At 46.0% G+C, this 14,179-nt stretch overlaps 1 protein-coding gene across 1 annotated transcript; it reads left to right on the top strand.

The window, feature by feature from the left end:
• Nucleotides 1-1,549: 1,549 nt before the first annotated feature.
• p2ry2.1 (purinergic receptor P2Y2, tandem duplicate 1) lies at nt 1,550-13,331 on the top strand. The gene is made up of 9 exons (XM_080771402.1): nt 1,550-1,898; nt 2,482-2,678; nt 3,281-3,446; nt 4,965-5,133; nt 9,199-9,354; nt 10,536-10,661; nt 11,227-11,275; nt 11,651-11,692; nt 13,170-13,331. The coding sequence occupies exons 2-9, from the start codon at nt 2,499-2,501 to the stop codon at nt 13,296-13,298; spliced, it is 1,017 nt and encodes a 338-aa protein (XP_080627528.1). The 5' UTR covers nt 1,550-1,898; nt 2,482-2,498; the 3' UTR covers nt 13,299-13,331.
• Nucleotides 13,332-14,179: the final 848 nt, after the last annotated feature.

Here is a 14,179-nt window from a genome sequence, read left to right as displayed (position 1 = left end):
TCTCCTCAGTTCTAACATCTATCAGCATTCAAGCCTTTCTCCTCAGTTCTAACATCTGTCAGCATTCAAGCCTTTCTCCTCAGTTCTAACATCTATCAGCATTCAAGCCTTTCTCCTCAGTTCTAACATCTATCAGCATTCAAGCCTTTCTCCTCAGTTCTAACATCTATCAGCATTCAAGCCTTTCTCCTCAGTTCTAACATCTATCAGCATTCAAGCCTTTCTACTCAGTTCTAACGTCAATGCTAAGTCTTGAAAACTATCAGAATTTAGAAGAAAAAATAAATCATTTCGACGTCAGGCCTAAGCCACTGCGGCAACCACACTCTGCAATTTTTTTAAATTGCGACCTCTACGAGGTTGTCTAGTTTTGATTTGTTGTTTGGTGGAGGAGATGTCATGTGCTCATCGATATGATAATCGGCATAGTTTCACTGTAATTATATGGCCCTGCCACCCATTGTCTAAAAACCCCATACTGTAAGGCGTTGTTTTGATTTAGGAACGGTGCAGGAATTTGGCCTTCGAAGCAAGCCAGAGCTTCTTTGTAGATTGTTGCCTTAGCAACGCCAGCTGTCTCTGACAAGCCTCTGTGTCGTCCCGGAATATAATTAAGTAACTACAAATCATTCTAAGACTACATATCCCACATTGAATCATTTCCACTGCAGTCCGTGTGCCACGTACTCTGTACACCATTTTGAGTAACAAGGTATATATACTGTCGCCCATCTTGGGGCGACAGAGAGAGAAACATTTAGGATCGGTCCTGAGGGATCTCGGGACCGGTCCGATCTAATTGTAAATAATTATTGCTGCATGTTAATCTAATTTCTTATCTCTCTGGGAACAAACAAATGAAATGACTAAAACCCCATCTGGTCTGGAAATCCTTTCTTTGGTGGAACAATATCTAATCTTTGCATTCATCTAAGGTAACATTTTGGTATTTAACAGGTTATACTCCTAAAGTATCATTGTCTACATTACATTTCCCTTGGAAAGTATTCTGTCTAAGCTCCGGTAAAACTAAGTATATATATTGTAATTCGAGTACTTTCCAATAAGTATTTATACGGCTCCGGTATTATGGCCGGAGCCCCGCAGCTCGAGCTATTGAAGTCTTATCAGTTTACAGTAATTATACAGTCCTTCCCAGTCTCTAGATATTTTTTACAGATTTATATCTATCAGTCTCCACCATGCAGGCTGAAGGCATGGGGAGAGAGTAGACTAGTTGTCTCCACCAGGCTGAAGGCATGGGGAGAGAGTAGACTAGTTGTCTCCACCAGGCTGAAGGCATGGGGAGAGAGTAGGCTAGTTGTCTCCACCATGCAGGCTGAAGTTATGGCCCATAACCCTAACCCTAACATAGAAGTCATCAGGGTCAGGGTTAGAGTAACCCTAACCCTGACCCTGAGCCACAGTCTCTCTCTGTTAGGGTCAGGGTTAGAGTAACCCTAACCCTGACCCTGAGCCACAGTCTCTCTCTGTTAGTAAAGTGGACGTCTCTCTAAACCGAACCCTAACATATAAAGTAATTGTGCTTCAGAGTCACTGTGTTTGTTTTAAAGGTTAAACCTGTAATCATTAATGTTCACAGTTTCTGCACCTGGTAAGATATTAAACACCTCTCCTATGCACGCACGCACACACACACACACACACACACACACACACACACACACACACACACAAATGGCTGACACCTTGGTGAGAGTGTATTTTCTCGGCTATGAGTCGTTCAGAGTGTTTTAAGCTTTGTATCTTGTATTTATTTATTTGGATGGAAAGCGTCTTACTGTCCACTGGCTAGGGTTAGACTTAGTCTTAGGGTTAGTCTTAGTCTAGGTCAGGGTAGAAGCGCCTTACTTTCTACTGGATCGCTTCACGTCACGGTAAGAAAATCAATTATCTTTACATACACAAATACTTAAAGTGTTAGTTCACATGTTTAAAGTGTTAGTTCACATGTTTGTACGTAAAGCTGATAAATATAGTGGTTGTTGTAAAGGTATTCATTGATTGTCTGAGTCCCATGGTGGGAGTTCTGCTCTGGTTTTAGTGAGGATTAAGTAGTTCTGGTCATTTTGGTGGGAGTTCTGCTCTGGTTTTGGTGAGTATTCTGGTCATTTTGTATTGTTGATCTATTTCTACCATATATACTGGGTCCCTGGCTGACTGACTGGGTCCCTGACTGACTGACTGACTTGGTCCCTGACTGACTGACTGGGTCCCTGACTGACTGACTTGGTCCCTGACTGACTGACTGACTGGGTCCCTGACTGACTGACTGACTGACTGACTGGGTCCCTGACTGACTGACTGGGTCCCTGACTGACTGACTGGGTCCCTGACTGACTGACTGACTGACTGACTGGGTCCCTGACTGACTGACTGGGTCCCTGGCTGACTGGCTTTATTTTGTATTTAAAAGCTATTTATTTTTTCTATTTAAAAGGTATATATTTTCTCTCTCAGGTATTGCTCTAGTCACTATGGCTTCCCTAACGTCCTCTGACGACAACGGCACTAAGTTCAACCTGAGTGATTTGAACCACTGCGACTTTGAGGAGGACTTTAAATACATCCTGCTTCCTGTCAGCTACGCTCTGGTGTTCCTTGTGGGTCTGGGACTGAATGCTACCGCGCTGTATGTTATTCTGTTCAGAACTAAGGTAAGTATTACCAGTAACTAACCATAACGCTAACCCTAACACTAACACTAACCGTAACCTATCAGTGTAGTGTGTCTGGGACTGAACGCTACGGCGCTGTATGTTATTCGGTTCAGGACTACGGCAAGTACATTTACTCTGTATGTTATTCTGTTCAGAACTAATGTAAGTATTACCAGTAACTAACCCTAACGCTAACCCTAACCTGTAAGCTGTCAGTGTAGTGGGTTGGGACTCAACGTTATTCTTTTCAGGACCCTAACCTAGTCAGAATATAATTGACCTGTTCTGACATTCCAGATGTTGATCCTTCCCCATCCATCCTTCCTCTTCGATGTCTCCCTTTTGACTGATTCCTGTCCATTTAACCTCTAGATCGCAATAAATGTTTCATTGTTTATCAATACATGTTTTATTTATTATTGCATGTTTTATTGTTTAGCTGAATCCCTCTACAGTGTTTATCTTCAACCTCTCAGTGTGTGACACATTAAAACATGTTGTATTGTTATATTTACAGAGATGGAATCCGTCCACCATATTTATATTCAACCTGTCAGTCTGTGACTGTACATTAATAATGTTGTATTGTTCTCCTACAGAGATGGAACCCGTCCACCATCTTCATGTTCAACCTGTCAGTCTGTGACTCTCTCTACATCCTCACGCTGCCGTTCCTCATCTATTATTACGCTGATGAGAACGACTGGCCGTTCACTGAGCCGCTGTGTAAACTCATACGCTTCCTGTTCTACTCCAACCTTTACGGTAATCTACCTATCTATACGCTGTCTGTCTGTCTGTCTGTCTGTCTGTCTGTCTGTCTGTCTGTCTGTCTGTCTGTCTGTCTGTCTACTTACCTAACCCAACCTATCTACCTTCGTACCTCTGTGTAAACTGATACGCTTCCTGTTCTACTCCAACCTTTACGGTAACGCAAATCAAATCATATTACAGCGTACATGTTCGATCAATTATTCCATCAAAACAAACGGCATAAACAATATTAGTTTGCCTATCCGCTCCCTCCACTGGCTCCAGGTCGAGCCATTATGGTACTGTAAAAAGGTAATAGGTAAAAAGTAATGTAATACACCATAATCAACACTAACACTTTAATTTAGATCACACCCAAATCAAATCATACAAATACGTGTTCAATCAATCATTCAATCAAAGCAAACGGCATAAACAATATTAGTTTGCCTACTACTACTAAAAAACAACGTCTAAGTTACTGTGGCGCAGAATGGCAGTGCCACACTGCCATTCTGTTACTGTGGAGCGTGCCACACTGCCATTCTGTTATTGTGTAGCGTGCCACACTGCCATTCTGTTATTGTGTAGCGTGCCACACTGCCATTCTGTTATTGTGGAGCGTGCCACACTGCCATTCTGTTATTGTGGAGCGTGCCACACTGCCATTCTGTTATTGTGTAGCGTGCCACACTGCCATTCTGTTATTGTGTAGCGTGCCACACTGCCATTCTGTTATTGTGGAGCGTGCCACACTACCATTCTGTTATTGTGGAGCGTGCCACACTGCCATTCTGTTATTGTGGAGTGTGCCACACTGCCATTCTGTTATTGTGTAGCGTGCCACACTGCCATTCTGTTATTGTGGAGCGTGCCACACTGCCATTCTGTTATTGTGGAGCGTGCCACACTGCCATTCTGTTATTGTGGAGCGTGCCACACTGCCATTCTGTTATTGTGGAGCGTGCCACACTGCCATTCTGTTATTGTGGAGCGTGCCACACTGCCATTCTGTTATTGTGGAGCGTGCCACACTGCCATTCTGTTATTGTGGAGCGTGCCATGCTGCCATTCTGTTATTGTGGAGCGTGCCACACTACCATTCTGTTATTGTGGAGCGTGCCATGCTGCCATTCTGTTATTGTGGAGCGTGCCACACTGCCATTCTGTTATTGTGGAGCGTGCCACACTGCCATTCTGTTATTGTGGAGCGTGCCACGCTGCCATTCTGTTATTGTGGAGCGTGCCACACTGCCATTCTGTTATTGTGGAGCGTGCCATGCTGCCATTCCTTGTACTTTCCCCCCACGGAGTAACCTCGCGTCTCGGAGGACAGGCCAATCAGAGGCAGGCGGGGCGTTACCATGTCTATGCTCAGTGTCGGTAGGCCAATCAGAGGCAGGCGGGCGTTACCATGTCTATGCTCGGACGTAGAATAGATGTGTTATAGTGTATTATATACAGGTTCCTGGGCGTGCGTCATAGTGTATTATAATGTCTTATAGTGCATTGCAATGTGTTTTATCATAGGTTCCATACTGTTCCTGACCTGTATCAGCGTATACAGGTTCCTGGGTGTGTGTTATCCTGTGCGTTCTCTCAGCTGGATCAGCGCCAGTCGATCCAAGACGGTGTCCGCTGTCGTCTGGATCTGTGTCCTGATTGGCCAGGCTCCTGTCCTATACTTCTCTAGAACCAAGTAATACCACTGTACTAATACAACTACTACTGTTATACTAGTACTACTGCTACTGCTACTGCTCCTACAGTATGTACCAACATCCCTATACTGTATCCAACTACTACTGTTACAAGCCGTTTTGCAATGAAGGAGATTACACACCCATCGCATCTGAAAGGATAGGGCTGCAGAGGTCTCAGTTAATTATAGTGGCACTAAGGCCAACTTAGTGCCGAGGGGCGAAGACCTGGTTACCACACTGCTCCGGGCAGCGCAACCCCCCGCGACTCGAAGACCTGGTTACCACACTGCTCCGGGCAGTGCAACCCCGCGCGACTCGAAGACCTGGTTACCACACTGCTCCGGGCAGCGCAACCCCCCGCGACTCGAAGACCTGGTTACCACACTGCTCCGGGCAGTGCAAGCCCCCGCGCCTCGAAGACGTGGCGTTAACGTGTGTAGTGTTCTGTCTGTTTTGTGATGTTTACGTGTCCTGTTTAACTTTTTACACTAAAGAAGAGCTTCTGCACATTGGGTGTTCAACCCCATCGGACTTTTTACCAACATTACTCACCCGTTCAACGGACATACTGGATATGCTAGTGAGGGGGACGGCGTTCTTCGCCAGTGCTGTACGTTGGACTAGAAGACAACGGGGAAAAAGAGGAGGTTGTCTGGTTCGCCTACGCCGGAGAGGATCGCGTCCACGTCTCCCAGGTATATTCCTTGGTAACGTGAACTCTCTACCCAATAAAATGGATGAACTCCGGCTGCTAGTTTCAAGAAGCAATGACTTTCACTCCACGGCTGTCTTCGCGTTAGTAGAGACCCATCTAACGCCGGCAGTCCCAGACGGAGCTGTACAGCTGGAAGGCTTTTCCGCGTTTCGAGCTGACAGGGACTTCGAGGCGGTTGGCAAGTCGCGTGGAGGGGGACTTTTGTTTTTTGTAAACGATCGCTGGTGTTCGGACGTGACAGTGATTCACCAACACTGTTCTACTACAATTGAATCTCTATTCATCCTTTGTCGCCCATTCTATTCTCCACGTGAGTTTAATGCGTTCATCCTCGTGTGTGTTTACATTCCTCCGGATGCTGACGTCACAGCAGCAGTAGACACACTGGCAGAACAGCTGTCAGGGGCGGAGCGTAGTTATCCGGACAGTTTTGCTGTAGTTTTGGGGGACTTCAACCAGGCTCATTTGAGTCGGGCTCTCCCCAAATACAGGCAGCAGGTCACATGCCCAACTAGGGGTGTGAACACTCTGGATCACTGCTACTGTACCATCAAGCAGGCATACCACTCTGTCCCCCGTGCTGCGCTGGGCAAAGGTGATCACCATCTCATCCATCTGATCCCTCGCTACAGGCAGAGATTAAAAATCTCTAAACCTGTAGTGCGGAACTACAGAGTTTGGTCCAGTGACGCATGTGAGCGACTCCGTGCCTGGCTGGAGAGAGCGGGCTGCGACCAGGACTATGTCGAGTGGGCGGGGCCTGAGGCTGGTAACAACCTGGATGACTACACAGACACTGTGACATCATTCATCAGTCTAGGCGAGGAAGTGTGTGTCCCACTCCGCTCCAGGAAGATCTACAACAACGACAAGCCCTGGTTCTCAGCCCAACTCAGAAGGCTAAGGACGGAGAAGGAGGTGGCCAGGCGTAGTGGTGATGTGGCTCTGTTCAGGCAAGCCAAATACAGGTTTGCCAAAGAGGTGAGGGAGGCGAAACATCGCTTCTCAGAGAGACTGCGGCAACAGCTCTCTGATGGGAATTCCTCCTCCGTCTGGAAAGGCCTCAAGACCATCACAAATTACAAGCCCAAGTCTCCACAGGCGTCTGACAACCTCCCCCTTGCTAACGAGCTCAATGAGTTCTACTGCAGATTTGAGAGAGAGCGGTTCCCCCCCACCCATGACCCCCCCCCTGCCACATCCACCATCCCCACATCCCCCCCTCTCTGTCACGGTGAGAGAGGTGAAACTGCTGCTGAGGAGCCAGAACCCCCGGAAAGCGGCCGGCCCGGATTCTGTCTCCCCCTCTGTCCTGAAGCACTGCACTGACCAGCTCGCCCCGGTGTTCACCACCATCTTCAACGCCTCGTTGGAGCTGTGTCACGTCCCAGCGTGTTTCAAGGCCTCGACCATCATTCCCGTCCCCAAGAAGGCCAAGGTCACGGGCCTTAATGATTACAGACCTGTCGCCCTGACCTCTGTGGTCATGAAGGTCCTGGAGCGCCTTGTCCTGGCTCACCTGAAGAGCATCACAGACCCTGTGCTGGACCCGATGCAGTTTGCGTACAGGGCCAATAGATCCACGGAGGACGCCGTGAACATAGCCCTGCACTACACGCTTGAACACCTCGATACTGCAGGCAACTACGCCAGGATCCTGTTCGTGGACTTCAGCTCGGCCTTCAACACGATCCTGCCATCCATCCTGGAGCACCAGCTGTCCTTGCTGCAAGTGCCGGACTCCACTCGCAGGTGGATTACGGACTTCCTTACCAACAGGTCGCAGCGGGTGAAGCTGGGGAAGAACATTTCCAGCTCCAGGTCCACCAGCACTGGCTCCCCGCAGGGCTGTGTCCTGTCCCCACTCCTGTTCTCCCTGTACACCAACAGCTGTATTTCCCTCGATCCGTCAGTTAAGCTACTGAAGTTTGCTGACGATACCACTCTGGTGGGCCTCATCTCTAAGGGGGATGAGTCGGCCTACAGGAGGGAGATCGAGCGGCTGCAGAGTTGGTGCACCAACAACAACCTGGAGCTTAATGCTCTTAAGACAGTGGAGATGGTGGTGGACTTCCGCAGGAACGCAGCCCCGCCCCCTCCCATCATGCTGGGAGACACCCCGGTGACCTCAGTGGAGTCATGCCGGTTCCTGGGCATGACAATTTCTCGGGACCTCAAGTGGGAGCTGAACATCATGGCCCTCCTGAAGAAGGCCCAGCAGAGGCTGTACTTCCTCCGACAGCTGAAAAAATTCAGGCTGCCGAGGCTCATGATGGCTCAGTTCTACACTGCCATTGTGGAGTCTATTCTCACTCACTCCATCCTCACCTGGTTCCCCGCCGCAGCTGCTAAAGACCTCACCAAGCTGCAGCGGGTGATTCGCTCTGCGGAGAGGGTGATTGGCCGCCCTCTGCCCTCCCTCAAGTCCCTGCACGACTCCAGGGCGCTGAAGAGAGCAAGGAAAATTATGGCCGACCCCTCCCACCCTGGCCACGGCCTCCTCACCATGCTCCCCTCTTGGAGAAGACTGCGGCTGCCGAAGGCTACGAAAGCCCGCCACAGACAAAGTTTTTTCCCCTCAGCTGCCAGGCTGCTCAATGACTCTGGCTTCCCTTCCACCCCTACCTCCTAGTGACACCGGCACTTTAATCACCGGCAACATTTGATGCACTATGAACTACTGTATATACCTGCACTTTATATTTATTTTCCTGCACGGTGTTGTCTTATGTCTGTCTATTTGTGAAAAAAGAATTGAATGCACTCATGTTTACGTCAAAACAAATTCCTATGTGTGTATACACAAATGGCTAATAAAGGTATCTGAATCTGAATCTGAATCTGAAGACCTGGTTACCACACTGCTCCGGGCAGCGCAACCCCCGCTCCCCCCCCCCCCCGCCTCGAAGACCTGGTTAGCACACTGCTCCGGGCAGCGCAACCTCCCTGCCTCGAAGACCTGGTTACCACACTGCTCCGGGCAGCGCAACCCCCCGCCTCGAAGACCTGGTTACCACACTGCTCCGGGCAGCGCAACCCCCCCCCCCCCCCCCGCCTCGAAGACCTGGTTACAGTACTTTATACCTGATGTAAACAATTTACAATTTACAATTTAGGCATTTAGCAGACGCTCTTAATCCAGAGCGACTTACATTAAGCAAGAACAAAAAGCATGGGAATACATCACATAAAGACATTTACATTATCCTTGTACAACCAACCAATCAAGCGTGTTTAGGCTATATAATATAATTGTACAATCCTATGCAGTAGACTATATTAATGTCTGTAGCTAACAGTAGATGGCGCTAAAGGAGTTAACATATTATATTATTAACCCTTTCAGGGACATGGGCACAGAGAGAGTTTGCTACGACACCACCAGTCCAGAACTGTTTGATGACTTCCTGTTCTACAGCTCAGCCGTTTCTGTGTTGATGTTCGCTCTGCCGTTTATCGTCGTCATGGTGTGTTATGGGTTAATGCTGAGGAAGCTGCTAAGGTAGGTTAATACATGTTGGAACATCATGGGTTAATGTTAAGGTAGGTTTATTAATGTTGGAACATTATGGGTTAATGTTAAGGTAGTAGGTTTATTAATGTTGGAACATTATGGGTTAATGTTAAGGTAGGTTTATTAATGTTGGAACATTATGGGTTAATGTTAAGATAGGTTTATTAATGTTGGAACATTATGGGTTAATGTTAAGGTAGGTTTATTAATGTTGGAACATTATGGGTTAATGTTAAGGTTAGTTAATAGTACACGGTCACACTTCTGCTGGGCTCCATGAAGAGGCCTGGTCCACGGTCACACTTCTGATGATGGGCTCCATGAAGAGGCCTGGTCCACGGTCACACTTCTGATGATGGGCTCCATGAAGAGGCCTGGTCCACGGTCACACTTCTGATGATGGGCTCCATGAAGAGGCCTGGTCCACGGTCACACTTCTGATGATGAGCTCCATGAAGAGGCCTGGTCCACGGTCACACTTCTGATGATGGGCTCCATGAAGAGGCCTGGTCCACGGTCACACTTCTGATGATGGGCTCCATGAAGAGGCCTGGTCCACGGTCACACTTCTGATGATGGGCTCCATGAAGAGGCCTGGTCCACGGTCACACTCGGCAGTCAGTTGGGGTTCATATTAGAGGTCCACAGAACTGCGAAGTGGAAGACGAAAAGAGACTACATGTTGGAACTAACATTATGCGATAATGGTGAGGAGACTGCGACTGAGGTGGGTTACTACATGTTGGAACACCAACGTTAGTTTATTTCATAGAGTTATAAATATAGAGACAGAATTCTCTATATTTAGCGTTTACAGTGAGAGTGAGACAGGTCTACTGTGTGTGTCTACAGTGAGAGTGAGACAGGTCTACTGTGTGTGTTTACAGTGAGAGTGAGACAGGTCTACTGTGTGTGTTTACAGTGAGAGTGAGACAGGTCTACTGTGTGTGTTTACAGTGAGAGTGAGACAGGTCTACTGTGTGTGTTTACAGTGAGAGTGAGACAGGTCTACTGTGTGTGTGTTTACAGTGAGAGTGAGACAGGTCTACTGTGTGTGTTTACAGTGAGAGTGAGACAGGTCTACTGTGTGTGTTTACAGTGAGAGTGAGACAGGTCTACTGTGTGTGTTTACAGTGAGAGTGAGACAGGTCTACTGTGTGTGTTTACAGTGAGAGTGAGACAGGAGGTGAGTCAGGGGGCGTGGCCTCTCAGCGGTCCAAACAGAAGTCTGTGAAGATGATCATCATCGTCCTTTCAGCCTTCATGCTGTGTTTCCTGCCTTTTCACCTGACCAGGTAAACTACTAATACTACTACTAATAGTAATACTACTACTAATCCTAATAGTAATACTACTACTAATCCTAATAGTAATACTACTACTAATCCTAATAGTAATACTACTACTAATCCTAATAGTAATACTACTAATCCTAATAGTAATACTACTACTAATAGTAATACTACTACTAATCCTAATAGTAATACTACTACTAATCCTAATAGTACTACTACTAATCCTAATAGTAATACTACTACTAATAGTAATACTACTACTAATCCTAATAGTAATACTACTACTAATCCTAATAGTAATACTACTACTAATCCTAATAGTACTACTACTAATCCTAATAGTAATACTACTACTAATAGTAATACTACTACTAATCCTAATAGTACTACTACTAATCCTAATAGTAATACTACTACTAATAGTAATACTACTACTAATCCTAATAGTAATACTACTACTAATCCTAATAGTAATACTACTACTAATCCTAATAGTACTACTACTAATCCTAATAGTAATAGTCTATAATAATAATAATAATAATAATAGTGTTTCGTCCAATAGGAGTCTGCACTACTCGTTCAGATACCTCCGACAGGTCAACCCTGACACGGTGAGTAGGGGGCGTGGCTTAATGACACAGTGAGTAGGGGGCGTGGCTTAATGACACGCTGAGTAGGGGGTGTGGCTTAATGGCACGTAAAAGGGGCGTCTGCTTCGCCAAACAGAGCGTTGTGAAGTCGACCTTCAGTCGACTCGGCAACGTTTGGACTGGCGTTCCTTTGATCTTATAGTCCTATAAGTTTATTAATATTACAACGTTATTTAGACAAAAGGTATCCTTCCTCCAAGTTGTACTGCTGGTCAAAGTGTGAATTGCAGACTTGAAAAGAAAAGAATCCAAGGCGTCTTTGGTGAAAAATTAAATGGTTAATTATAATATATTACAATGTTAATAATGTTAAATTTAAGTTTTTAATTTCTACAGGTCAGCTGCTCTCTGCTAGAAGCCTCCAGCTTTGCTTACAAGGTAACTCGTCCTCTGGCCACTAGAGGTCACTTTTTCACCATTTAATGTACTAGACCTGTGTCTGTGTATGTGCCTGCATGTGAAGACTGCAAACTGAAACACGCAATCAATTCGGCCCACTGGCAGAGCCTGATTGGTTGAGGCTGGAAATTGCACAGGTGAAAGGAGTTGGCCTCATTGGGCCTACTGGCAGAGCCTGACCAGAGCCTTTTGTGGTGGTTCTGGAGAACCGTGGGTCTGACCGACTCGACACCTGGTACTGCACTCCCTGGGTTAGGGTTAGTGTGTCGAATGTGAGGTCGGTGCATGGTGGGTCAAACGGTTCTCGGGTTACGTGCATTACAACCGTACACACACGTACGCACGCACACACGTACGCACGCACACACGTACGCACGCACACACGTACGCACGCACACACGTACGCACGCACACACGTACGCACGCACACACGTACGCACGCACACACGTACGCAGAGACGTGGCACATTATATAGTAGATTTAACATTATATATATATATATATACACTGTTTCACCTCTATAGAGCGTCGCAGTCCCTCCCCCTTTCAGAACAACGAGTGGCCCAGGAAATAAATCCCAATGCATTTGTCCCATAGGCATTTCTTAAAGTATTTATTTAAAGACGGTTACGCCGCGGACAAAGCCAACTCGGATCGTGACAAATCATGACAATGAACACAATGTTTTGGTCCGATCAAATAATTTATAAGAAGAAAAACAAAACAAATAGTGTTGTCTCCTGCCTTTATTTTCTTCTTTGTAATGATTTGATCGGCCCAAAATATTGTGTTCATTGTCATGATTTCGTCAGGCAGCCTACCTTCGTCAGGCAGCCTCTGTAGACATTTTTAAAGCTCAGCTCAAGACCCACTTCTACAACATTGCTTTTAATTGATCTTTTATTTATTTATTTTTCATATCATGAAAGGTGCTATACAAATAAAGTTTTATTATTTATTATTATTATTATTATTATTATTATTATTATGATTTGTCACGATCCGAGTTGGCTTTGTCCGCGGCGTAACCGTCTTTAAATAAATACTTTCGGAAATGCCTATGAGGAAAATGAACGGCGATTTCTTTTCCGGGTCTCTCGAGGGGGCGGGACTGCGACCATCTATAGAGGTTTGCAGTCAGTTTGCAGTCTTCACACACAGGCACATACACAGATCTCCATGTGGGACACCGGCTGACAGTGAAAACGGGTGCTATGACAACGTATATCACTAGGTTCCCAAGTTGCATCGTTCCCAAGTAGACCGGTGGCCGACTGCGACGGGCACGTACAGGTCTAGTATATCCAGTGTCCACTAGGGGCAGTGTTTCAATGTGTTGTAATGTATTTAACCCTATGCTACCATCCAGTGTCCAATAGGGGCAGTGTTTCTATGGGTTTTAATGTATTTAACCGTCCACTAGGGGCAGTGTTTAACCCTGTGCTGACCCTCCAGGTGACTCGTCCGCTGGCCAGCGCTAACAGCTGTGTTGACCCCATCCTCTACTTCCTGGCTGGACAGGATGTACGCAGCAACCTGAATAAGAGCAAGACATCAAAGAGAAACGCCAACAACACTAGCTAACTAACTATTAGCTAACTAGCTAACTAACTATTAGCTAACGATAGTGGCGATAACCAAGATATCGCTGCTCAACAAGAGAAACGGATATGTTCACTTCATGCAGATATTTTTCTATGTATTTGAAATACTGATATAGTATATAAATACTGATATACTATAATAAAGCAATAAGCCACAAGAGCTCTCAGGTTAACGTGGGTTTTATAATGGCTGAGAGGCGTCGTCTCGGAGCGATTTTATTTCGTCTTTTTTTCAAATCCTCAAAAATGATGAAAAACGGCGTGCTATAGTATGCCGTATAGTTATAGGAATGGCTGCACTTATATTGTAATAGTATTTAAAACTTACTTTGAACATGATGTTTTCCCTGTATTGTGTACATTGCCTCCATCACGTGTATTGTTGTCAAATGTCAATGTTATTTAATTGAAAGAGTTTTAGATTAATATATTTCACACAACGGCAATGGTTCTTTATTGCTTCTCATGGGCTTGTTTTTGGAGAGAAAAGGGGTGAAAACAACAAATAAATGCATTCACAATTTGCTGACTTTTTAAGAATGTTCATTACATGTTGGGGTACTTTTTTAAGCATTTCCCAGCACTAGTTTGGTACCTTTTAATTAGACAGCGTCTAAGCCTTTTGTTCTTCTACGGCCACCGTCTACTGGTAATGGCCGCCTCCATTTAGAGCCACCATGGGTCTGGACTTTTGACAGTAGGACTTCCACCTGCCTTTGGGTCTTCTGCATTCTTGTTGTTGAAGACGTGAAACCCACCGCTGCACTTGCGTATGAAGTTGCGGAGGGCATTGAAGTGTTTATTAACAGCTTGCAGAACTATTTCAAGCACAACTCAATACAAACTGTGAGTGGACGACCA

The sequence above is a fragment of the Protomyctophum bolini genome, assembly GCF_963924005.1.
Source record: "Protomyctophum bolini genome assembly, chromosome: 9".
NCBI classification, from domain to species: Eukaryota; Metazoa; Chordata; class Actinopteri; order Myctophiformes; family Myctophidae; genus Protomyctophum; species Protomyctophum bolini.
This window is presented reverse-complemented; position numbering and strand designations above follow the sequence as displayed.